At 37.4% G+C, this 27558-nt stretch overlaps 1 protein-coding gene across 2 annotated transcripts in view; it reads right to left on the bottom strand.

Moving 5' to 3' along the window:
* LOC127811691 (protein NO VEIN) overlaps positions 1 to 27558 on the bottom strand; it is a 58691-nt gene that overhangs the window by 24913 nt on the left and 6220 nt on the right. For both annotated transcript variants that reach the window (XM_052351794.1, XM_052351793.1), the window contains exons 3-8: positions 15957 to 16620; positions 13621 to 13722; positions 12195 to 12372; positions 9621 to 11365; positions 7602 to 7814; positions 4216 to 6480 (exon numbers count right to left, since the gene is read on the bottom strand). In XM_052351794.1, the coding sequence (XP_052207754.1) occupies positions 4216 to 6480; positions 7602 to 7814; positions 9621 to 11365; positions 12195 to 12372; positions 13621 to 13722; positions 15957 to 16620 (5167 nt within the window). The remainder of the gene's footprint in view (positions 1 to 4215; positions 6481 to 7601; positions 7815 to 9620; positions 11366 to 12194; positions 12373 to 13620; positions 13723 to 15956; positions 16621 to 27558) is intronic.

Raw genomic sequence — 27558 nt, 5'->3', positions numbered from 1 at the left:
TAAGTGCATTGTACATATAACACTTACAATTTTTATTAGTAGTTGGTTTGTTTCATGTAGCTTATTCTTAGTATGTTTTTGCATAAATTGTTGCAGCTTCATACTAAACGGAGAAACAGGCTTGATCAACTTCGTTTAAACGACTTGGTGTTTGTGAAATACAATAGAGCATTGAGGCGTCGGTATCAAATGCGTGATACCATTGACCCTATCATATTGACCGACATTGATGAAAGCAATGAATGGTTGACTGGAAAACTTGATGAGGAGAATGATAAAAGATGATGAAACTGTTTTTCCAGATGACATTGGGGATGGGTTGACATGGAGTAATGTTGTTGCGGCTGCAGGAGTTGGAGAGCCTAGTTATCAATTTAGAACTAAACAAACTTGATCACAATTGGGATCAACTTCGGCTTCGACTTCAAAGCGGCGAGTAACTCGGGAGATTGAAGAGGAGGAGGAAAGTGAGGCAGGGACCGAAGATGATGAAGACTTGGAAGAGGGAGAAGAATTGAGAGATGAAGAAGAAGATGAAGGGGTGATTGAAGGGGATGATGAAGATATTGACCTTGATGTTGATGATCTCCTTGATGATGATTGATTAAAAAACTTCTTTATATTGATTGTGGACTTGTAGTGTTTATGTGTTTGTTTAGAACTTTGCATTATAATTGGTACTTGGTAAAGTTTGAGAGTTTAAGTTTGAACTTTGATGATGTTTCTAGTTTAGAATTTGCGTGATGAATGAATTAATTTTGATGTTGTTAGTTTATAGAATTTGAAGATAATGAATCATGAATGATATGAATGTGTTATTATTGATAATTTGATAGTTGTTTATGATTTTACAAGATTTTAAGTTTTTTTCCTAAAAGGCGCGCCTCGCCTCGTGCGCCTCGCGCCTTAGGCTCCAGGACCTTTTGCGCCTCGCGGCACCTCGCGCCTTTCAGAACTATGGTCATGTACTTAGGCTACCAGATTGTAATAAAGAGAATATTGTAAGGGTAAGATAGTAAATGGGGCAGTAGTTAGGTGCAAGCAACTTGTAATGTTGTAACTGATATTGGCGCCTATTTTTAGTTGTGGAACTCTTTAAAGGCAAGAGTCCTGGCTCATTTGAAAGGCATCTAATGACATTTGAATTGCCTTATTCTCTCAATTTCCCTCTTAATCTCTCTCTCCTTCCCTCTCCCTCTTCATTCTTCATTCTAATTCTTCAATTCCCTTCCTCTTACCTAAAAATTCCCTTGATCAAATCAATGATTTGACAGACACTTCCATCCAATTGAAATCAAAGCTTATGGGGGCTCACCCCCTTCGTCCAATCCACCCCTAAAACGACATCACACCCTTCTAGTTATAGTAGCCTGAGGTTTGCCTTGAATTTCTCTTCTTGCATTTCCCACACGAATCCAAGGCAAGCCGAGTTACTCAATACTCAGTTCCCATTAGCAACAGTCACACTCAGAGGCGGTGTACCTTTGAGTTGACACTTTAGTTTCTTGGTAGTGCTATCATCGAGGAAGTTGTGTGTGATTCCACTGTCAATAAGGATTGACAAACTACTCTCCTTCACCTTTCCTTCAACCTTAATTATCTTGTTATTGGTGATTCCCTTGAGCGCATGGAGGGATATCTCTCCATCGTCCTCCCCTCCAATTTCCTTGAGAACTTCTACCTCTTCTCCTTCTTCCACCTCCAGTCCATCTTCTTTATCTCCTTCTAATAGCAACAGCTGGTGTTTGCATTGGTACTCGGGATAGTACCTATCCCCGCACTTGTAACACGCACCAAGTTGCCTCTTAGGTTCATTAAGTCTTCCCCTTTGATATGGACCACCAAAATTACTGGCCCTGCATTTCCCTTGATTGAGTCTCTATTAAACCCCTTGCTGCTACCTCCGTGTTGCCAGTTTCCCATGGATGCAGCCTTCTGTTGTTGCCTCTGTTTTTTCATCAGGACCTCAACTACCAACTCCTGCAATTTGGCACTCTCAACCACTTGTTCCACTGTCTGCGGTCTTATCATTTTCACCATAGGTCTCAAATCCTCATTGAAGCCGCTAAGGAAGCTAGAAACAAAGTAGGCTTTCGATAGGTGGGGGTCATGGTTACTTATCAACGACCTCAGCTCTTCAAACCTTCTCAAGTATGACCCAACATCCCCAACTTGCCTTAACTTGTTGAATCTTCTATGGTATCCGACATGCTCCTTTCTCCAAATCTTTCGCATAACTTTTCAGTGAATTCCCCCCATGTATAGTTCTCTCTTGTTCGGGTCCAACCTTGGAACCATGCATCCACCATGTCATCAAAGTAGGCAACAACTAAAGCTATACCCTTCTCTCCTCAGGTACATTATACCATTCAAACAATCGTTCACACTTCCTAATCCACCATCTGGGATTCGTTCCCTCAAACACAGGGATTTCCATCCGTGGCATGAGAAATCCCAATTGAGGTGGATTAATCCTATCCTCCCAACCCCTCCTTGTTATCATTTCAATCTCATCCTCCTACTCAACCTCAATTTTCGATATCCTATTCTCTCGATTCATCCTTTCATTATGTAAAGTCAGTTCTGCTCTAGTTCTAGGGGGGAGGGGGGGGGGGGGGGAATCAAGGGCCATTCTTACCTAGTTTTGTTGGGTAAACATCAACATGAACTGCTGAAGTTGATTTCCCATCTCCTCTCTCATCTGGTTGATGTCTTCCCTCATATGATTTAGACCATCTTTGAGCCTCCGCTCTAGAACCCCTATCGCCTCATAATTCTTCTCGGATCCTTGTTCCAATCTGTCCACTCAATTCTGGAACTCCCACATGGTCGAATTGACTTGCTGGAGTTGTGACTCCATATTCTTCATGCGAGTTTCTTCAGCCATCTCTCTCGATGTTGTTAAGCTACCTGTCGAGATCGATGCTCTGATACCAAATGTCACAGTTATGCTATGACAATTACAACTCTCCTAATTCGGTGTGAATTAGAGGGGATTGCTAGAGAACCGTAGAAAGAAAGAAGAAAGAGATTGGAAGAGAGAGTAAGATAGGAAGAGAGAGTAAGATAGAGAGAATAGGAATCTGATTTTGATATAATTGTTCGATAGATTTACAGGAGGCTGCCATAGTTTATATAGTAGACTCATAGGTGCTACCACAACAGATCACCTCTCCTATAACAAACTATTTTGTCATATTCTAACCACCTTTACACCTGGCACAACTGTCTAACAAACTACCAACTGGAAAATATAAAAGTTACAATTAATAGCAGTAAAGGAAACAGCTAAACCAACTCAAACTCCGAAGCAAAATTGGCCCTAATTTCGGCCTTCCTTTCATTTTGTGACAGTATTCAGGTATGCAGTACGCTACCTAGCTAAGTGTGCATTTGTGGGGGGTAGGATTAGTTGGTATGTCAGTTTGACTCATGGTTTGCTTTGAATAATGTATTGGTGCACTTATTAAAATTCAAAGGAAAAATTTTGTTATATTCATAAGATATTGCAATGAAAATAAGGTTCAACTTAACAAAAAACAATTCTGCAATAACATAAAACCATAACAGCAGGACCAAAAACAGGAAAGAAAAAAAAAAACTGAATGCTAACATAATAAATTTAAAGCTAACAGTCATCTCAAAAGCTTAATGATAAGGTGAACTTCTTTCATCTCCCAATGATTTCTGAGTTTAGACCTTTGAATTTGGGCTATCAAGTCACTTTAAAGTTTATTTGAGATCGCCATTTTAAGCGATCAAGGTTGCGTCCCTCCTTGTTCCAATACACATTTGTACCCCAATCCTATACGCACAATTGGAAACACAGTTCGTGGGGGCTGACATGATTTTGTAACTATGGTCCCACCCACCGGTTTAAGGGGTCTTTGGCTCATGGCCAATCTGAGAGAGATTTGGAGTCTTAAGTCATCTCCAGTATGGTGGACCATGCATCATCATAAAAAAAGAGGTGATGAAGAATGTTATTAAAGAAACAACTACAAAATCAAAAAATATAGGATAAAAACAACAACAACAACAACATATCCAGTCTTTATCCCACTATGTGGGGTCGGCTACATGAATTCTAGACTTCCATGTATTTCTATCTTTTGTCATATCTAAAAAAAAAATAGGAAACCTTACATGTGCCTTCCAATCTTCCAAAATATTAAGCAAATAACTAATTTAAGTAATTAAATTCATCAAACTAACCTTTGGAACAGCATATGGAGCTGCAGTGCCAAGAATTGAGCGTACAGCATCACAATCATAAAATAGATCTCTAGAATAGTGAAGTTCATGATCCATACTAGATATTAGCCAAGGAGTATTGCACAGATTACTTATTACTGAAGACTTGAAGGTAAGAACATCCCCAGCAGAACTAGAAGTGCACTGTCCGGCAACTTTGTCACTAAAACAATCATCCCATAGTGTATCAAGTACCTCCAGCAGGTATTTGCACCTATTCTGATCACGGATTGAGCATAATTGGGATAGCAAATGAACCAATTCTGGTGATTCCCAATCTTTAGCAACCACCCCAGGGAATATCATATCTCCACCCCACAATATATTCTTGAGTGCAACATCAGATATCTGGGTGATACTCTTCTCAACTGAAATGACATGCACAAAATCAGAGATGCCTATTTCCTGAAAGAACTCCCGCCACTTCATCACACCACCAGGTAGTAATCCAGTGATTGGGTGTTTCAAATAAGCAACATCTAACTCATGCCATTTCCAATCCATCTCATTAACTAACTTATTTGCATCAATAAGATTTCCAAATTCTTTACTGAAATGAATTGATACCTCAGTCGGTCGTTTGTAGCCATAATTTGTCAAAATGAAAGCTTTATTGTTTAACTCAGAGATTATATGCCCCCTTTCAAGATGACAGTCAGGGCAACTTGATTGTAGATGAAACATTACAAAAGAAAGGTACTCAACCATCAATTTTTTGTCACCTATTTCGATTCTGTCATGTGAGAGAGCTGGCAGGATATGGATCTTCACAATTTCATGTGTTGACAACTGTTGGACACCAACCCTTTGGAGCATTCTAGTAACATTATCCATAACAGACATGTCCAAACATGATGTATCAATGGTTTTGGAAGCAGAAAGAAGGGCTGGAGTTACAATCCTAAGTTTTCCATATAACGCTGGGAAAGTTTCTGGACTGTCATCCCCAGACCCAGTACTGAAGGCACCAGAATGTAACCAAATGGTACCTTCATCTGCGGAACTATATGTGCCATCTGATAGAGGAATAAAAGGAATTCTTCTAAGGTTATTTATATGATCAGATGCTGTCCCAGTGTGCAGAGAAATTTTCCCAGAAGAATCGAAGATCATTGTGTAGAGAGCATTAACCCAAGAAGATAACCAAACCAGGCCTACCGATTTGAGACCATTCTCTGAGTTACACAGGGAAGATATAATCTGAAGGAGAAGTTTTGGTCCATAATCCTCAACACCCAGATATCTAGCTAACGAATCAGATAAATCAATATTTCTATCTAAGAACCCAAAGCCAAGGTGCTCTCGGAGTAAGCTCTCTGGCAATAGAAACTGAGCCTGCTCATTCCAACTTCTTATAACCTTACATGGAAGAACCCACTCCTTTTTAACCCCTTCCGTCAGCAAGCACTTTGACATTCGTAATTTAGAAATAATAAGCCGAGGAAGAGTAGAGAAAAATCCATGTACTTCCCCTTCAAGTGGAACAAAGCTCATGAAAGCAGTAACACCCTTTCCAGGATTCTCTTTAAAATAAGGAAGGTCACAAAAAGACTTCTCCGCATCAACAAACAAATCCGGAAACTTTGATAGTAACCACTGGTTCCATGGGCTATCACCATCAACTTCTTCTCTTGATGAAGGAAGAACAAAATCACCTTGGACAATAAACCTTAGCCCATATTTTCTTAGAGGAAGAAAAGCAAACACAGGTTGCTGGTCCAGACATGGGATATAATCCCCTGTATTGGACTCCTGCAGTGTGAATGCTATTGAGATTTCTGTCCTTTGCACATCAGGACAAATCATGCCAGCTTGCAATGTGTGAGACACTATAAACCATGTCATTTTATGTCTTCCAACAGAAACCCTCACAATTCCATTCCCCAAATTTTCTTTCTTCATGACAATTAGAGAATCGTCAACCATGTTCCTAAACCGTATACATTGGAGGCGGTGAAGGAACAGCAATAACGATGGATGAAGATCTGAAAACATCGATTTAATACTAATCATAGAACCCTCTGATAACCTTGATCTGAAAGGAAGCACAATACAAGTGTTCTGATAATAAGAATCCATCTTATCATTATCAAAAGAGGCCAGCTTCCGAAATAAATCGAAATCACAAGGAGGTATAACAGTTGGTAAAACAAAACCAATCTGCCCAACACTTATATCAAACTTGACATGGAACCCATTGGAATGAATCTCTGGAGCATCTGTGACCTGTGGAATGGCCAAAAACAACTTCATGAATAAAGAATGAAATAAAAAAAAAAAAAAAACGAAAAATCTGCTTTAGAAGAAGGGATACTTCTTTATCCATTTTGCTTCTGACACCATATGAACACGTTCCAGAAATATAGTGCATTATCCAAACAGCTGAAATAATTGACTAAGGTACATATTAAGTTAAAGGACTGTAGAGATAGTCTGCAGTTGGGAGAGATATAGATACAGAAGTTCATCATGAAATCAATTATGAAAGAATTGAGTAAAATTCATTACAAACAGGTCCTGGATGTATATAAATTGTTCTGAAAAAAATAAAATACAAAGGACAGCAGTATAATCCTAAGTAATTCAAAATCCCTTAACAAATGTTCTTACTCTTTCCTTTGTCTTGGTTGGGAAAAATCACACACACACACACACACACGAGATCAAGGCAACAACAAAATAAGACAGTTCATGCACAAGTCCCAGTAGAACATAAAAGAAGAGGAAATTGAGCTAGGAAGAGCCAATAATATCAAGAATTTCTTTCAGTTACAACAATCTCTTGAATCCCAATCTGCTACTAAAGATAACTTGATGAAAAAGATAAAAACAGATTGAGTGATTGAAGATCTTCTTCCTTATATGTTGTCCATCCCAAGTTGTATCAACTGATCCTACTCAGAAAACAAGCGGTAGTAAATATGAAAGTACTATTAATAGAAGTAATGGAACTATCCCACTCCTTGTCAGCAATCCAGAGTCAAATTTTCTAGCCACTTTGATATTCTAAAAAGGTTGTCCTTAAAAGCCGCTTAGAAAGGTCATGGCTTCTGAGATGCCTCCTATAACATGCTCAGACATCCTCAGAAAGAAAAACAAGTGCTTCTCCAAAGGTAACCTTGAAGCTCAGTAATGAAGCAAACGTTTTCTACTCATAAGCTTTAGAGGGGTGCAAAAACAAACATTGATAACAGATTGAGGTCATCTGGGATATTGCCAGCCACATTTTTTTCTTAATATTTATGTTATAATCTGTGTTAATCTTTGTGTTGTAGTATCCACTGTAAATTTTCTACCAAAATTAACAGCCATTCATAAGATTCACAGATATTTATCTTTCTTAGTACCCTGAATACTGATTTAAAGCCAATGCCTTTCTTTCCAATATATCCAGCACTGCATCCTCTTTTTGTTGAATTTCCAACGTCACAAAGTGCTCTAATGTTTTCAGCAGAAAACCCATGTTCATTATTTAGGACAATAACGCCTGAATCCTGAAGAATAAATGTCAGAGTCGGCTCCACGTTATCCGGGTAGACATTGTCATCTGCATTCTGAACCTGAAACAGAATGCCAGAAAGTACAATGAATTAAAGCAACACAATTATAAGAAAACCACACTAAAAAATAATCAGCAATTATTTCCTAGGTCAAAACTCCAAGCCTAAAAATATCTGCCTAATTAACTAGGGACATTCACTAATCACCTAACAAAAAAAAAAAAAAAGATATCAATTAGATATCATATAAAGTCTTCATCACATACAATAAAAAAACATCTACGAGCTAAAAAATTGAGAATAATAAGGACTTATGATTTAAAAGGACATGCCGTATTGTACAAAATACAAGTATGATCATTAGGAAAATGTAAAGTGAAAGGGCAACCACATTACACAATTATCAAAGATTTTATACTTATCAAATTGGAGCATTACAAAAGGAGAAGGTTGGCACAGCACATCTTGATCTATTGACAAATGGAAACATGGTGGCATGCAGGCGGACCTGTTGGTAACTATTGTATGATCTAGACTCAAGAACAACTGAACAAGTGTTTCAACAATTAATGAAAACAAATAGGCCCTTAAACACAATGACAGATGAATTTATTGAAAATTCAGGATGCACACCTATCGGCAAAGCATAAATTACCTGTCACGACCAAGATCAGCTGGTTAATTTATTTTTGCAGCAGATTATTTTATTTTGCAGGAGTTAGTTATTACTTTTATTCTTGGTTATGGAATGATTTAAAAGCAGTTATTTGTAGTGGAGGACTGGTAACCACTCTGTAAAATCTGTTGGACAGCTTTATATATAAAGCTAGAACCCATATTTCCGAGATAATGAATGATCAGAATTTAAAGTTCTTTTTCTCTACAATTCTCCCTTTCTCTCGGTTTCTCCCTATTTCTCCCTCATTTCTATCTCCATTTCTTCCTCTCTTTCAATTATATCTTTGAAGAAATCATAGTTAGGACCAGGTTCCTGACAGTAGCATTTTGCAAAAGGTACCACTAATGTTGGAATGCATCAAGAGCAGAAAAAATTAACTGCAAATTTAGGTCGCGGACAAAGATGACCCTCCCTTGACCCTTGCAAAGCAGTGATCCTTATGCATTGGCAACACCCTTTAGGTACTCTGCTAATACACTTTGATTTCTCCTTTATTTTCCAAGGCAACTTGGGAAAAAGCACACACAACATAAAAATTCAAATCAACCAATCCACAAGCAAATTTATGATGAACAAACCCTGAGATTTTTTACTGAGTTTTGTCAAACCCAGTCCAGGTAAGAGCTAGTTAACTTTTTTATCTTTCAAAGTAGGAGATCATTACATGAATCCTCAGACAGATAAGTCTTTTTTTGTTTCCTCACACCAAACGAACCAATTAAAAGCTATTTCCATGTTATAACATACATACCACAACTGTGGCAGTACTTATTTTGTTAAAAAAAACAAATTCAACGTACTTGTGTCAGAAAAAGGGACACTATTTCCAAGAGTGCGTGTAGGATACATTACATGAATCATAACTCTAATTCATAACATAAAAATATATAGAAAGTAAAATACAGCAACTAAATCAAAGTTTACAAACTTCCCCTCCATGATATGAAGTCAGGCATAGACACATTTTAAACCAGGAAAGCATCAGAAGAGTGTGACAGAGCAATTAGAAACTAATAAAACCTTAGAAGAGGTAAATGCACTGTTAAGGAGAACTGGAGAACCATACTATGTATCCATCTACATATGTCAAAAACAAAAGGGTAATAACATAGAAGCAGAAAAATAATGCAAGCGTTTAAACTAAAATTTTTAGCAGACATTATAATATAAGAAAAAACAATACTTACCAGCTCCAGAAGAAAATGTGAATCCTGAGAATACAACTCTTGTGAAAGACAATGGAGAGCCCTCCCTAAACGAGCATGCTGCTTCTTCATCAAGCTACTCTCCATGTCTGATAACCTTGGATCCAAACCAAATTCTTCACACCTAATAGATTCAATAACCAAGGCTGCCTCATTTTCTTTGTCAACAACAGATAAATCTGGTTTGACATCATCAATCAAATGATCACCAGAAACCTCCTCATTGTTATGGGGACAACAAATGTTGATATGTTCATCATTTTGCTGCTCAACCTCAACAACCATCATTTGATTTTCAGAAGATGGAATCTTACTTGCTGCATCTTGAGTATAAGTTGATCCCTCATTGAACTCAGAATTGACAGCTTCTAAACAAGAGATGCCAGAAGATATAAATGAGTCAGTAGTCAGAAGGGAACAAAATGAGTGGTAATCATCAATCCACTCCACTACTCCAAGGGACAGCCCTACATCATGAAGCATGAGGCGTTCCTTGATTTGCTTGCATTCACCTAATATGGCTGAAGGAGCATCTTTGCTAACCAATCGTAACCCTGACAGCAATACATCTGCAGCAAAAGCACGGAACTCCATAGGCAGATGACCCAAAGAATCAATAAAAAACCTTGATACAACAGTAAATGCTCCACAAGCTGTGCTTTTTCTGTTCTGTAAGTTACTGATAAACCTGGAGGCAACTTCATTAGATGTTTGCTTTCTAGACCCTTGAATGAGAATGCTTTGATTGTCATTTACATCCATTTCCAGAAAATTCTTCATAATGATTTCAAAAGCTTGTCTTGCATGACATTTTAGAAGAGACAGCGGAGTATGTCCTTCACCTCCATAAAGTGACAATAAAGATATCAGGCTCACTGCAGTTCGGAAGGATGATCCCTGAAGACAAGCTTCCAAGAATGAATCTGTAGTAGCTGTATGATCTATTCGGATTACTTTACTATCCTTTGTCACCAAACAGAGAAGCTCTTTGATGTTAACCTGATTCAACAGCCATCCAACAAGAGGACCAAGTGATGGGGCGAATATGAGATCCCAATGTGTCCAAGAATGTAAATCTGACAACATTGGTGCCCCAATTAAGACTTCAATTGCATCCTTTGTAGTAAAAAAAGCAACATTTCCAGCTTTATCAGCAATCTTGGATTCCAACCCCACAGTTTTTGACAGATCTTTCTCACTACTTGAGTCTTGAACATGTTTTCCTAACAAAGTTGCAGAAAATAACACGTGTGTAGAAATATTTTTCTTCTCTCTCAACTTTTGAATAGAATCTCTCAATGAACCATGCTCCACTAATGTGAAACTGACAGCTGGAAACTGCCACATAAGCAGTGTAGAGATCATCTGCTCAGTTATATTTTCATCTTCCCCTAAAGCATTGTTAGCTTGGGATAGCAATTCAGCCAGCTGTTGCTGAAGCATGCAAACCTCCAAAGAAGGCTTCTCAGCTGTATCACCAGCCAAGAACTTCTGTAATGCATTGGGTAGTAGAGAGAAATTTTTCTCTATGAATGTGAAGAAGTCCCCATAACCAAAAGACTCAAATTCCTTAACAGAGAATTGTTCAGTCAGCCAAAACTCACACTTTAGAAGTTTCCTCATAAAGATAAGTTTCTTTTCAAGGGACGATTTCCCATTGCTCGACATGTCAAACTCAACCTCAAAATAACTAGATAATTTCTCTACAATGTTGTCAATGGTGACACCTGAAAATTTGAGAAACATAGAATATGAGAGAAAATTAATATAATAACTAATTAATGTAGAAAAGAATAAGCAAATTGATTGATTCATGCACATCATTGCATTGATGACAAACAAGACATCATTTCAGTTAAGGACATCCAAACAAAAAGATCTCTTGTTGAATTTCATTAATCACTAACTTCTTAACAACCAAAAATTATGAAAGATACCTAAAAAGTATGTGTGTGTGTGTGTGTGTGTGTAGAGAGAGAGAGAGAGAGAGAGGGACAAAAATGGAAATGAGCTCTGAAGCAGAATACTAAGAACACAAAAAGAATAGGATTTCACAGAATTTGCCAACCAACCAAGGTAGGAAAGGGCCTTAAGTGCTGGTTCTCTAACTAGACAATGTGCTTCTGTTCTGCAGTTCACCGAATGTTTAGTTGGAGAATTTCTATCTTAGGCATTAGAATTATCTTCTAGTTTTAGATCTATAAATTAGTACTGAACTATATCATGAGCTTTCACAATATCCAACGTGGTGCTATTTTCCTTTCTCTTTTTCTATGCCAAATGTCCTAACAATTTAGATCTACATAAGTTGGATTATGGATTGCTTCCTCTTTGCTGGAAAATTGCAAACATATCTAAGGCAACCTCCAGCAGAGCAAGGAATTCAGTTAGGCTTCCTCTTTGCTCTTTGGTTAAATGCTGGATTTAGTATGAAATCTTTCTTAAAAGTTTTCCATACACAAGTATTAGGACAATCAATACCAGAGAAAATTCAAAGATTGTGTATATTTTTGCATAGTTAAGAAAAGATTGATTTATTAAGCAAACAAAACTTACGCCTATCTTTCTTTGACAAATGCTCAGCTATGGTTGGTGGATCATTATCAGCTGGTTCAATCTCAATGCTTTCATAATTCACACATTTCTCTGAATGTGTATTTGGCACATCATGTTGAGAGAAAGCTTGTAAAGTATCATACATGCTGTCCCACATTCCACATTTAATAGATTTAACCTGCAGCAGACAAAATGATCTAGGTATAATGCCTTTTTACAAGTCATCACAATCCACCACAAAGAGCAAATATTCATAAATCAGACTACATAAAGGATATAATTACATAAGAGAATCAACAAGGAATGTTAAAAAAATTAAGAAACAAATCTCTTCAAGAGTACAAGAGCTTTAGGCAAACAATTAAATCCACTATTGAATATGGCCATCAAATTACTCAAAAAAATTAACATATGAATGCATTTTGAGAGGTTCTAGACAATAGGTATAAAGCAATTAACAAATCATCATTTCCAAAAAGAAAAAAAAAAAAAGGACGCAAGAAATAATGTTAACAATCAATTTTTCTTTTTCAAGAGATAGACATCAAGGTAAAACCTCCTCACTCCTTTGCTTTAAGCATATCATGCAGCTCCCAAACAGACTTGCATATTGGTTGTTGATGACACTAGAAGTTCAGCGAGGCAAAAGAGGAAAAGTCAAGACATTTCTAATCGGCATTTTACGCCTTGAGTCAGTACATTGATCCTTGAATAAGTGGAATTAGCAAGCTTGAAATAGAAACAAAGAAGATCCTATCACATTTCCCACTTTGGATTAGATTAACATGCCTCTTCTAAAGCCAGACCATGTCGAATTTATATCCACTTGTGACATTTCTAAACATCTAACACTAAGAAAATAAAAACAATAAAGGTGAGAACTTGGTGAATCTGTCCAAAGACCCATGAGGTCTTGAGATAATTCTTAAAAGGAGAGGCAAGTAAAAGTTTGGACCACTGGTGCAAAGAATGGCTGGACACTTTTTGCTACCAATTTCAAACTTGATTTCATTCATGCACCACTATTATAGTTGTGGATAGCCTCCTCCTCCTCCTCTTTCTTCTTCTTCTTCTTATTGGAATTTGAGAATGATATGACAACATATTACTTCACTTTTCTTTTTTGACAATGTCTATTACCTAGAACCAAAAGTCAAAATGGGGGAAGAGAGAGAAAAATAATCCTGTCTAGAAATGCTGAACTTAAGGCAGTTCTCAAGCTTTAACCCAAATGGCTCCAGAAGGACGAAGTGACAAGTGCAAGTACACATAAGCTAGAACAGTGTGCATGATGAAGAGTAGCTCACTTTGCAAGCTCTTCTGGAAATAACCATCAATAGCATACAAAATGTAACAAAAGAAACTTACAATAGTTAATCTGCACCAACCAATAGGTAATGTGATAAAAGAACCATAATCAACTTACAGCAACATTTAGCAATCCAATGAAAGGGTAGCGCGTGAACATCCTTCTCATTTTTTTCGTCACATTCGTAGCTTTATAAACCTGCAACATTCTATCAAAAACCTGCCATGTACAAGAAGGAATCTAATGAGAAACATCATCACAAGTTTGTCAGACAAAGAACAAAAGTTTGCAATGACCACTACAGGCAATGATTGAAAGAGTACAAAAGAACAAGAACATAAAATTTAGGAAAAAAAACAAAAACAAGTAGGAAAAAAGGGGATGAAGCCCAATAGAGGCTCACAAGGAAAGTGGATGAAATGGAACAAGTTTTTAGCAAAAAAAGGTGGAAGAAGACCAAAAAAGTAAAAAGTTTGGTGGGAGACCTAGGTATATGAATTATAAGGGCCATACGGAAGATATGGCCATAGAAATGATTAGCGAACTAAAATTTATGTAGCCGACCCCATGTAAAGAGATTAAGCCTTGCTATGTTGTGTTGTTATTGTTGTTCCAACACCTTACTCCCACTGGCAGTCAGGCTCACACTTACCCTAAAAAGAGAAATCAAAGAATAATTTTTTCCCCGGGATAAGCTAATTTTTTTGTACAAACTACAAACAATATGTACAAGATATCAGGTCTCAGGCCAGCAGATATAAGGATATCAAATCAACTACAAAACCGGAAGAAGTATTACAACAGCTATAGGCTATAGCTCCAAGATATGGAACACTTTCTAATTATGTGACAAGTTAACTGTGCATATACATTTCTTAAACCTTAATGAAAATAGCTAACGAACTGCTAGGATATCTTTTTGACATATGATCGTCAATATTACTTCATAAACTAAGAAAAAGCAAAAGTATTATAAATCATGTAAAAAATGCTCAAAAGATTCACCCATTAAAAGCCCCTCTGTAAAGCGGCCAGTTCCACAACTCGAACACATGACATTCCAATCACAAAGGAGCAAACTTTATCATTGCTTCCAAGGCTCACCAAGTAAGAGGATGAATTGTATCAATAAAAAGACACAAAAAGGTTACTACTAACAACAATAAACAACATACCATGCCTTCATCACACTGTGGGGTTAGCTACATAAATTCTAGTTTACCATTCATTTCTATCTTTGGCCTTATCTTCTGTAAGGCCAATATAATTAATATCAACCCTAAGTGTCTCCGACAAGCTTCTCTTGGTCTTCCTCTCCTTTAATTCTATCCACTTTCCTCATAGAAGCGTCTATTGGTCTTCTTTTCACATGACCAAACCATCTAAGGGCATAGTTACTACCCATATACAAAAATTTTAGAAGTTCCAAAAATTTTGCTATGCAAGAACCTTCACAAAATATACAAAAATTTACAAGCCATCTCACCGAATCATTTAGATTTCAAACTCAGAAATCATTTGATTTTGTTTCCAATTTTTTTTTTTTTTTTTTTTTTTTGGGGGGGGGGACCGAATTCTGTAAGACTGTAACCGGTACAGCTGTTATTTTTTGTTTTACCCTCCATATAAATTTGCCTTGACTTCTGAAAGGAGAAAAAATAAAGAAGGTGGAAGTTACTTTCATTGAAAGAAAAAGTGAAAGTTCCACTATAATTGCTATGTTACTTTAATTGAAAAGCATAAGTGAAAATTCACTTTAATTGCACCCTTCATGTAAATACTAGATACATTCAGCATAAAATTCATGATCTACGTCTTTCAGACGGCAAGCCAAAAAATTTAAAACAAAATGTTCTTCAATTGTCTGATATCATGTATCTTATAAACCATATTGTTTATTTATGATATAGTCAAAACAGAAGTATGCTAGAAAAACATATTAGCTGATCATTGCCTCATTGGACAAGATGCACATATCTAACAATGTGTCATAACAAAGTGATAACAATCAATATCAAACGGGAGAGTAGATTGACAGCTTATTGTACACCAGCAGATTGGGAGGGAGGAGACATATATCTGACCTTCAAGCATTTCGATCCAGCATTCTTATATGAGACACAAGAAACCTCAAAAGTTCCATTAGAATATTCTTTTTTTTTTTCAGGTTAAATGTAGTATGACAGTCTAGGTCTAACGGAGAGACAGTGTAGTACACTGTCTCCGGGATTCATGGTCATCAGTATAAGAATTAAATTATAAAACAACAAAATGCAATGAGAATTAACCATCCATAACCACTTTTAAGTAGCAATTACACGCTATACTTATAGATCAATGTACGTCCAAGTAAGTTAACGTAGAACGGGAACCACAAAAATGAACAAAAGTCAGAAACAGAAAGGCCAAACATAATCACTGGTACATGCAATGAAACTAACCCATCTACATACCTTGTTTGCATTGTTCACGTGGCATGCCTCTTTCCACATTGTGATGAACAATCCCAGAGACTCCTCATCAAGTGAAAGATTGGATGCATTCTTACTGTGAATCTTCTCTTCATTGGCCATTGAAAGATCTGATCCAACACCATCTCTCTTACGCAGTTTGCAAGGTGAAATGTTATTGCTGCTTAAATGTTCAGATTTTCTCTTCTTTTTTGACTGTGTATTGCTTTCTTTGCACCTTGCACTATTGCTAGCCAGAGAGCAGCTAGTATTCTTATTTGCTTTCAACCCAAGTCGAGACACCTCTTCAGTAGCTGATGGGTAAGGACAGCGGCTCACCCGCTCACAGCTGTTCACATCTTTCGTCAATGTATCACAGTGAGTTTCTGCATCTATGTCATCTACATTATCGTTGCTACTATCTTCCTCTTCCTCTGAACTTGATGAAGCAAATCTTAGGTGCTTGCCACCAAAAACCCCAGTAACTGAGGAAAATGATTTGATACGCTCTGATAAAGAACTAAAACGGTCATCCAGCTGCTTTTTGTCCAAGGATAGAAGTGGCCGTTTCTTTCTCTTATCATAATTATTTATAATGTAAACCAGACTTTTCTTTATCGTGTCATCTTCCAATTCTTTTGCATGCCGGATAACATTAATATGTTTCCTGTGAACAAAGATCCACTAAATTCAATGCAAAAGCTTCATTTTAATTTTTATTTTGCATGCATAATGGGTAATACAGATTTGAACATATTCATGTCATGAAAATAGAACAAGACAGCTTCAAATTTGAGGATTCTAAAACAAACTACTAATCAATAAAGGTCCCAAGCAAACTAAACTCTTCCTACTTTGATCAATAATAGAAATTGCTTCCATAACGGTATATAGGGTCCAATGAGAATTGCCCCGGTCAAAGAAGAGACATTACAAATCCTCAGACTTTTCTTTATTGTTCCATTTTTTAATTGTGTAACTGGTCGAATATAGGTAATGTGAACAAAGGTTCACTTATTCAAAAGCGAAAGCACAATTTTTATTTTTATCTTGCATCCATGACTGACAATAAGTGGTTGGATATAGTCATCATACGAAAATGTAACAATGTGAGCTTTCCTTATGAAGATCCTAAAACAGCAGTAAGAATGGTAGATTTGGGGCCTTGGTGAAAGATGGTTTGGATGGTCTGTTTGCTTTTAGCTAGTGAAACATCTTTTTTTACAAAAGCTCCAATGGGCAATTTTCCAGGAGCGTTTCACTCTTCTATAAAGCAACAACTACATGTCAAGACCTCGGGTCTTGACAGGGAATTTCTCCTCCGGCAAGGAAAATTAGGGTTAGGAAAGAGAGAGAGAGAGGCAAAGCAGTGAGAGAAGTTGAAGAGGGAGAAAGAGAGTACCAGTTCGTTATGAAATTCCTTCCTCCCCTTCCATTATTGAATAGGGAGCTCTTATACAGCCCTTCCCTGCCAATCCTTGGAAGTTACAAGCTTAACCATCTGTTGGTTACACCTCCAACCGACTAACAGCTTACTACATCCTCCCAACTGCCTACTAACTACTTATCTACCCATCGTTAGAATCTACAGCATTTAGTTACAACCATAGGAAGCAAAATACAATTTTACCCCATGTTCCCGTAGGATCCTGACACTACAAAACAACGACGACAATATATCAATCCTTAATCACACTAGGTGGGGTCACTTACATAAATTCTAGCTCATCATTCCTTCCTATCTATGGCCATATCTTCTAGAGAGCCATTACAACCTCATATCATACTTACGAGTTTCCCACCAAGTTTTTCATAGTCTTCCTTTACCTCTATTGCTAAAGATTGATTCAATTTCATCCACTCTCCTGACGAGCTTTTACTTGGTCTTCTTCTCACATAACCAAACCATCTTAATAGGAGTAACTTCGACCTTATTAAAATAACCTTATTCCTAATTCTATTTTTTCTTGGATATCATACATCCATTTTAGCATTCTCATCTCCATTATATTCATATTTTGAACATGTTGATGTGTTACTTCTCAACATTCAATGTCATACAAGTTGGACTTTAGCCATCTTATAAAATTTTCTTGTTTGCTTTAATATAATCTTATTATCACACTTTGCATTTTAACCATCCTACCTTAAGGGGTAATGGGCCTGTTTGTTGCAACTTAAAAGTTGCAACTTTTAGCTTCTAGCTTCAAAAAAGTGGATATGTAGTGTTTGTTTTAGCTTTTAGAATTTTAGCTTATAGCTTCTACTAGCTTTTAGAAGGGGTAGAAGCTGGCTTTTTCAAAACTGTGGTACCCCAGCTTCTACAACTTCTAATTAAGCAGTTACATTTTTTTGACAATTTTGCCCTTATTTTTAACAAAGAATTACTCTTCCATCTACGCAATCAAGGGTCTCTCTTCTCCATCGCCATCTCCATTTTCAAATCTCTTCTTCTCTCTCGCCATCTCCCTTTCTCTCTATACACTAATTAATTTTTTTATAACACTTGAAACTTATACATATACACTAATTAATTTTTAAATTATCATTCTAAAACTATTAAGGGTATTATGGACAATTATACAAAAATAAGTTATTTTACAGCTTATAGTATCAAACACCACAACTATTTAACTACAACTTTTCAGAAGTTGTAACAAACAAGTTCACAACTTATTCTAAGTTTTAGAAGCTATAATCTAAGAAGTTAGAAGTTATAATTTCTTTAATTAAGCTGCAACAAACGGGGCCAATATCCCCATTAATCTCTTCATCTTTTCGAATGACTAATCCAATATATTTGAAATAATCTTTTCTTGAGATGACTTGATCTTCCAGTCTCACCATAACATCAACACTTATATTTTAATCACTTACATTACATATATGTCATTTTTAATCACCTCAACTTAAAAACTCTAGATTCTAAAGTGGTCCTCCATGCCCCAAAGTTTTAATGTTCATGCCTTCTTTTGTCTCATCCACCAAGACAATATCATCTACTAGTAACATAGACCAAGGCATCTTTGTCTAAATGTGTTTAATGAGTTCATCCTACAAAGACAAAAGGATAAGGGCTTAATGTAGATTCTTGATGTAAGCCAATTGTAATAGTAGTCTTTAAAAAGCCCCAATATTTCCTCCATGTGTTCTAGCACGTGTTTCTACTCAATAATACATGTATTCGACAACCTATATATAAGAAAATTCATACTCCGTTCTTCACTAAGACCCTTCACAAGACTTCTCTATGGACTTTGTCATAAGTTTTTTCTAAATATATAAACACCATATGTAAATCCTTTCATTTATCTCTTATCTTTCCATCAAGTGTGTCAAGAAAGACGTGGGAAAGAAAGGTTTTCTCTCAATCTTATTTACCTTTGACAAGTTGAATCAAATATATACATACTTCCTTCATAGATTAGAAAGTTCCTAATAATGATGCTTCCAAATATACCTTTGGAAACTTTTAGGAAACATATAAAATTGACATCAATCAATCAATCAATCATTGATTTGATCTTCTCCGAGAATAAGGACAAGATCTAATTTTTTATTGTTGACACTCCCCCTCAAGATTGAGAGTGGATATTGTGCATCCCAATCTTGTTTATCATCCTGTGGAACCCGACTGCAGGAAGTCCCTTAGTTAGTACATCCACTAGTTGATCATTTGAAGAGACAAAAGGAGTACAAATGAAGCCACTGTCCAATTTTTCCTTTATAAAATGTATGTTCACTTCAACATGCTTTATTTTATCATGTTAAACTGGATTGTGGGCAATGATAATTGGTGATTTGTTATCACAATACAACTTTGTAAGTGCTGTCCACTAAATCTTGAGATCATCTAATAATATTTTCAGCCACAATAGCTCACACATCCCTAGGGTCATGGACCTAAATTCAGCCTCTGCACTTGACCAAACAACTACATTTTATTTTTTACTTTGCCATATCACCAAATTACCTCCTAACAAGTTACAATAGCCCGATGTCGACCTCCGATCCACCATGGATCCTGCATAATCAGCATTCATGTAAGCCTCAATGGTCATGGATTCTCCTTTCTTGAATAAAATACCTTTCTCGAGTGTTCCTTTCAAGTAGTGGAGGATCCTATATGTTGGACGAGGAAGAGAAATTCAAATTTGAAGATAGTTAACAAATGGATAAGGCCTTTAGTCTTGTAGTTTAAATATTGTAAACTTGTATTTTAAAATTTAAATTAGTCTCTATAATTTACGAGATAGAATATCCTAATATTTAGGAGATAGCATATCCTATCTCATCTCCTACTTTATAGGAGAAAAGATAAGGATGTATTTTGTATATATTTCTGCCCTTCCTTTCGTTAGAATCAATCAAGCAAGAGAGTTTTTCTGCTTGTTTCATGGTATCAAAGCCAAGGAAAAATCTCTAGTCAATCTCAGCCGATTACTAGTTTCCTCAAAATCATGGGCGATACAAACCAAAACCCTAGTCTCACAGAAACCTCAGCCACTAGTTCTCCAAGTGCTATTCATCCCTCGGCTACTTCTCAATCTTTCCCAAACCTGTCCAACCATTCAATCAACAACCATCCATTGCAAATTACTCACCATAAGCTAAATGAGAGTAATTTTAGGGAATGGTTTCAATCCGTTTTATTAGTGATCAAGGGAAAAGGAAAATTAGGCTATTTAACCGGTGCTACCCCTGCTCCTCTACCGACAGCAGTCACTTATGGCACTTGGGAGGCAAAAAATTCAACCCTTGGTTGATAAACTCCCTGGAGCCCAAGATTGGAAGGACATACCTCTTTCACAAATCAACCAAGGAGATTTGGGATTCGGTGCAAGAGATGTACTCAGATTTGGAGAATTTATCTCAGAGTTTTGAAATCAGGTCGGCAATAAGAAATACCAGACAAGGTAATCTGAATGTTATAGATTATTTTAATACTTTGGTAGAATTGTGGCATGAGATGGATTTATTCTATACTATCACTTGGGAGAATGTGGCTGATAGCATTAAGTATAATAAGATGATTGAAAAAGACCGGATATTTGATTTCCTCCATGGACTTAACAGTGATTTAGATGAAGTGCGTGGCAGGATTTTAGGTACTAAACCTTTGCCCAATTTAAGAGAAGTATTTGCAGAAGTTAGGCAAGAAGAAAGCCGACGCAAAGTAATGCTTCAATCGGCTAATGACCTATCCCATCAACAGTCTGCCCTAGCCACTGTTAGACAAGGAAATTTTGTTCAAAAGGGTGCTGGGAGGGAGAAGCAATGGTGTGATCATTGCAAGAGACCATATCATACAAGAGAGACATGTTGGAAGATCCATGGCAAACCAGCCAACTAGAAACCAAAGAATAAGAGAGAACGCACCATATCAACTTATGTGGCTACCACATCGGAGAGAGTGGACCAAAATCAGTGGAAAAAGGATCAAAAACAGATCTCAATCTGTCAGAGGAACAAATCCAAACCCTATACAGGCTGCTAAACCAAGCTACAAACTCAACCGAATCTTCTAATCATCAACCTACTGGATCAGTTGCTTTACAAGGTAATCCTCACTGCTCATTTATGTCAAAACAGATTCCTAAGGATGTATGGATAATAGATACTGGGGCATCTAACCATATGGCTAGTTCTATGGATTGTATGACTGAATATAGGCCATGTAAAACAATGATTGAGATATCTATGGCAGATGGGTCTACTGCACCTGCATTAGGACTTGGGAAAGTTTGTGTCTCTAACTTAAAACTCAATTCAATCCTATATGTACTAGGATTAAGCTACAATTTGTTGTCTGAAAATTGGATTACCAAGGACATGAACTGCAAAATAATCTTCTTCTCATCCTTTTGTTTATTTCAGGACCAACCCTCGGGATGATGATTGGCAGTGCTGAAGCTAAGGATGGTCTCTATTGGTTGAAAGAAAGTCCTTCAAACCCATTTCATTCAAATAAAGTTGTTCTAAATGTTAATTCAAATGCCAAAGCTATGTTATGGCATAAACCTTTAGGACACCCTAGTTTCCCTTACCTCAAATTTTTATATCCTTAATTCTTCATTAATAAAGATCACAATCTTTCATGTGAGCAATGTACTCTTGCTAAACAACCTAAAGCTCATTATTTCATTCAACCGTATAAACCCTCGTCCCCATTCCACTTGGTTCATAGTGACATTTGGGGTCCTCCTAAACTCCCAAATGTTTCGGGGCTCTAGATGGTTCATAACTTTCATAGATGACCATTCTAGGGCTTATTGGGTATATCTTATGAAAGAGAAATCCGAAACTAGCAATATTTTTAAACGGTTTCACAAGTTTGTCTTGAACATGTTCCAAGCCTCTATTCATATTCTTAGGACTGATAATGGGAGGGAATATTTTTCTCATGACATAAACAATTACCTTCTTGACCATGAGATTTTGCATCAAAGTTCTTGCCCATACACACCACAACAAAATGGAGTGGTCGAACGAAAAAATAGGCATCTCTTAAAAGTTGCTAGGGCTATGATGTTCACCACTCATGTCCCTAATTCCTATTGGGGGGAGGCTATCCTTACGGTTGCCGATCTCATAAATCGTCTTCCCTCCAAGACATTGAAATTCCAAACACCCCTTGAGACCCTTTGTGCTATATATCCTCATGCTCCTCTCTTACAATCTCTTGAACCTAAGGTGTTTGGTTGTATTGTCTATGTTCACAACCACAGTACATCTCGGACTAAGCTTGATCCCAAGGCCCTAAAATGTCTTTTCATTGGTTATTCACCTACCCAAAAGGGCTACAAGTGTTACAGCCCTACGACCCACAAGTATTACATTTCCACCGATGTCACATTTTATGAAGATATTTCATTCTATCAGTCCAACCCATCTGTGACCATACCTATTGATACTCTCTCAGTCCTTCCACTGTCACTGCCAGTGTATTCTCAAGGGGGGAGAAATCATTACCTATGACAATACATTGCTAGTGGAATCTCTTCCTACAATAGTTCTAGCAGCCCCAGCAGCTCCTAAAACACCCTCTGAGTCAAAATTAGTTGATTTAGAAACATTTGACCATTGTTCTAGTCAGTTTTTATAACATCCCGCATCGAGCGATATGAAGGATCGGAATAACTTACCTAGATGGGCCTACGCGAACTTCCCAGGGGCCACCCATCCCTAAACTTCCCCAACTCAAGCACGCTTAACTCGAGAGTTCTTTGCCTACATTCAACTCAAAAAGTATCCAACAGGTGTTGCTTCATTCCTTACTTATTCTCGATATATACTACTCTTCTTTGGGGCTCTTTGGGTATTACATTCTCCCCCCCCTTGAGCACATGATGTCCTCGTCATGCGACCTTACAACTGGTCACAGCTCTCCCCTTCCAGTGTCCCCGGTCCAGTACCCCAAACCTTGGGCTAGTACACAATACCCAATCCAGTACCCCCAACCTTTGGCTAGTACACGGTCCCAACACACAGCTTGGGTCGGCTCTGATACCACCTGTAACATCTCACATTGAGCGATAGGAAGGACCGGAACAACTTACCCTGATGAGCCTATGCGAACTTCACAAGGGTCACCCATCCCTGAGCTTTCCCAGCTCAAGCACGCTTAACCTAAGAGTTTTTTGCCTACATTCAACCCAAAAAGTATCCAACTGGTGTTGTTTCCTTCCTTACTTATCCTCAATATATACTATCTTTCTCTGGGCTCTTGGGGTATTACAGTTTTCCTCCCAGCCACAAATCAAATCAGTTGTTGACCCTAAGTTTGTCTATTCCCGACGACCATGGAACCAAACGGAGCAGCAACAGTGTCAATCATCTCTACCAAAAGCTAGTCCATCGAAGGATGACTACAGCTTTGGAGGGGAAATAACCAGAGACAGCACAGAAACCATCATACCGGCACATGATGCTAACAGTGAGGTCGTCCCTGAGGATGGGCTAGATTGGGCAATGCCAATAGCCCTGCGGAAGGGGGTAAGGTCCTATGCAAAATATCCTATCAAAAATTATCTAACTTATGCTAAATTATCTCCTAAGTTCAGAGGTTTCATTGCTAAAGTTAACAGTATAGTTGTTCCAAAAGATATTAAGAAGCAATGCAGGATCCGAAATGGAAAGCAGTTGTTATGGAGGAAATGAAGGCAATGGAGGATAATAGAACGTGGGATATAGTGAGAAGACCCTTAGAAAAGAAAATAGTTGGGTGCAAATGGGTATTTACAGTAAAACACAAAGCTGATGGCAGTGTGGAGAGATATAAAGCTCGATTGGTGGCCCAAGGGTTTACTCAAACCTATGGGATAGACTATGAAGAGACTTTTGCTCCTGTGGCAAAATTAAATTCGATCCGGGTAATCCTTTCAATTGTTGTAAACTTAGATTGGCCACTATATCAATTTGACATTAAAAATGCATTCCTTAATGGTGATTTGGATGAGGAAATACACATGAAAGTCCCACTAGGTTTTGAAAGGAAGGCTGGTATAGGCAAGGTTTGCAAGCTGAAGAAATCTCTATATGGGTTGAAGCAATCACCTAGGGCCTGGTTCAAAAAGTCCAGCATAACCTTAGTTCAATTTGGGTATCAACAAGGACAAGCCGATCACACATTGTTTGTAAAATCCTCAGAAAATGGAAGGAAATCTATTCTAATTGTTTATGTTGATGATATAATTGTTACAAGTGATGACATACAAGGGTTTGAGACCTTAAAGAGGCAGCTAAAGTCCAAATTTGAAGTCAAAGATCTTGGGCTTATAAAATACTTCTTAGGCATGGAGGTTGCTAGAAGCCGAGAAGGATTATTTATCTCACAAAGGAAGTACACCATGGATTTGCTAAAGGACACTGGGATGATGACTTGTAGACCTACTAGAACTACATTAGATAAAAGATGGAAATCAAGAAAAGAAGATGATGATGTTCCTGTGAACAAAGAGAGGTACCAACGGTTGGTAGGAAGGTTGATTTACTTGTCTCTTACTAGGCCTGGCATAGCCTACGTAGTAAGTAAAATAAGCCAATACATGCATTCTCCTACACAAAGACATATGGATGTCGTTTTTCATGTGCTAAGATATCTAAAAGGAACCTTTGGAAAGGGGTTGATGTTTCAAGAGACAAAGGAAAGAGGAATTGAGGGGTTTGTGAATGCAGACTGGGCAGGATCAAGTGAAGACAGCAAATCAACAACCGGATATTGTACCAAGGTGTGGGGAAATTTGGTGACATGGAGAAGTAAAAAACAATCAGTAGTGGCCCGTAGTAGTGCTAAGGCAGAGTTTCGAGCTATTGCTCAAGGAATGTGTGAAGTAATCTGGCTAGAAAGGCTTTTGGGAGACCTAAAGATACCCTTGGTTCAACCTACAAGGGTATACAATGATAGTAAGTCAGCAATAAGCATAGTGAAGAATCCTATATGTTGTTCTTAAGACCGCTAAACACACAGCAAACTATCCCTCCAAGAACTCACTGATTATACCCCCAAATATCAAGATACATTACACTCGATAGAAGCACAAGAATAGGAACACAAAACAACAATCAAATCATACAAGAGACACAAGATTTTATCCTGGTTCAGTCTCATAAATGAGACCTACATCCAAACTGCCTTGGGCCCATAAAAAACTCCACTATCTTGAATCCTTACAACGATTACATGTACTAGGAAATACCTCTCTTTCCCTCAGTCTAAAACCCTAGACTAAACAAAGAAGAACACCCCAAGAGAAAATACAAAACAACCCTTCTCTCGGCCTAGCAAGTTCTCGCTCAACTCTCTCAAGACAACTCAATGTTTTCCATCATATTTCCGAGCCCTCCCAGCCCTTATTTATAGATCATAGAGACGGGCAGGACAGTTACAACTAACTGCCCACCCTGACCGAAATAAATCCCATCCGGTCAGCTTTAAAACAAACTTAACAAACACCTATTACATTAAGTAAAATGCTAACAGATTTATTAACAAAGAAAAAACTAAGTACAGAAACAAATCTAAAACAAATGTCTTCACACTATCCAACATGATCGCATGAAACATGTTAGGATAAACCGAAGTTTTATAAAACGAAAGATTGAAGGAGGGATAATCTTGTCTTATATTCCTACCACTAATCAAGTAGCAAATGTGCTCACCAAAGCAATGGTAAGACCAGGTTTTGAATTTCTAATTGGCAAGCTGGGGATGACGTGCATCTACTCCTCAAGAGGGAGTGTTGGACGAGGAAGAGAAATTCAAATTTGAAGATAGTTAACCGATCGATAAGGCCTTTAGTCTTGTAGTTTAAATATTGTAAACTTAAATATTGTAAACTTGTATTTTAAAGTTTAAATTAGTCTCTATAATTTAGGAGATAAAATATCATAATATTTTGGAGATAGCATATCCTATCTCATCTCCTACTTTATAGGAGAAAAGATAAGGATGTTTTTTGTATATATTTCTGCCTTTCCTTTCATTAGAATCAATCAAGCAAGAGAGTTTTTCTACTTGTTTCACTATACACTGCCTTTAGATGTGTCTCCCTTGGATTGTGCATAAATTGGCTAACTACTCCAACCGCATATGCTACATCTGGCCGAGTATGACCCAAATAAATTAGCTTCCCAACCATCCTTTGGTAGGACCCCTTGTCAACCATATCATCTTCCAAGGCTTCTCCTAACTTGTGATTTGGTTCAATAGGAGTTTAAGCTGCCTTGCAACCAAGCAGTCGAGTGTCATTGAGGAGATCTATTATATATTTTTGCTGTGAGATGAAAATTTCCTCTTTTGAATGGGCCACTTCTATCCCCAAAAAATATTTCAATATCCCCAAGTCTTTAATTTCAAATTCCCTGATCAAGCACTTCTTTAGCTTACGCATGCCTTCCTCATCATTTCTAGTGACAACGATGTCATCAACATACACTATAAGGACTGTTACTCCCCTTGTAGCCGAGTGATTAATGAATAGGGTATGATCCCCTTGTCTTTGCCTATATCCCATGCTAAGCATCACACTAGTCAACTGCCCAAACCAGACACTTAGGAACTGTTTCAGTCCATAAAAGGCCTTCCTCAATTTTGCATTCTACCTTTTCTTGTGTTGTTGGGCCATATCCTAGTGGTATCTCCATGTAAACCTCTTCCTCTAAATCTCCCTGCAAAAATGCATTATTCACATCAAATTATTGCAATGACCAGCCTAGGTTAGCAGTCAAAGATAAGAGAACCCTTATTGTATTCAACTTTGCCACCAACACAAAAGTATCTAGGTAGACTACCCCCATACACTTGAGTATATCCTTTGGCCACCAATCTTGTCTTGTACCTATCCAATGAACCATCAGATTTATACTTCACTGTATACACCCACTTACAACCTATTGGATGTTTTCCTTTAGGCAATTGCACAAGTTCCCACGTCTAGTTCTTTTTTAGGGTTGCCATCTCAGCCTCTATGGCATTCTTCCAATTCTTATCCTCTATTGCTTCAGAAAAAGGTCTTAGGAATAGGGATTGTATGAAGATTGGTAAGAAAGGCCTTGTGTGTGGGTGACAGCTTAGAATAGGAAAGAAATAAATGTAAGGGATGTT

Source organism: Diospyros lotus, chromosome 10, assembly GCF_014633365.1.
Source record: "Diospyros lotus cultivar Yz01 chromosome 10, ASM1463336v1, whole genome shotgun sequence".
Lineage (NCBI taxonomy): Eukaryota > Viridiplantae > Streptophyta > Magnoliopsida > Ericales > Ebenaceae > Diospyros > Diospyros lotus.
The sequence above is the reverse complement of the archived record's forward strand: the minus strand, read 5'-3'. Positions and strand labels throughout refer to the sequence as shown.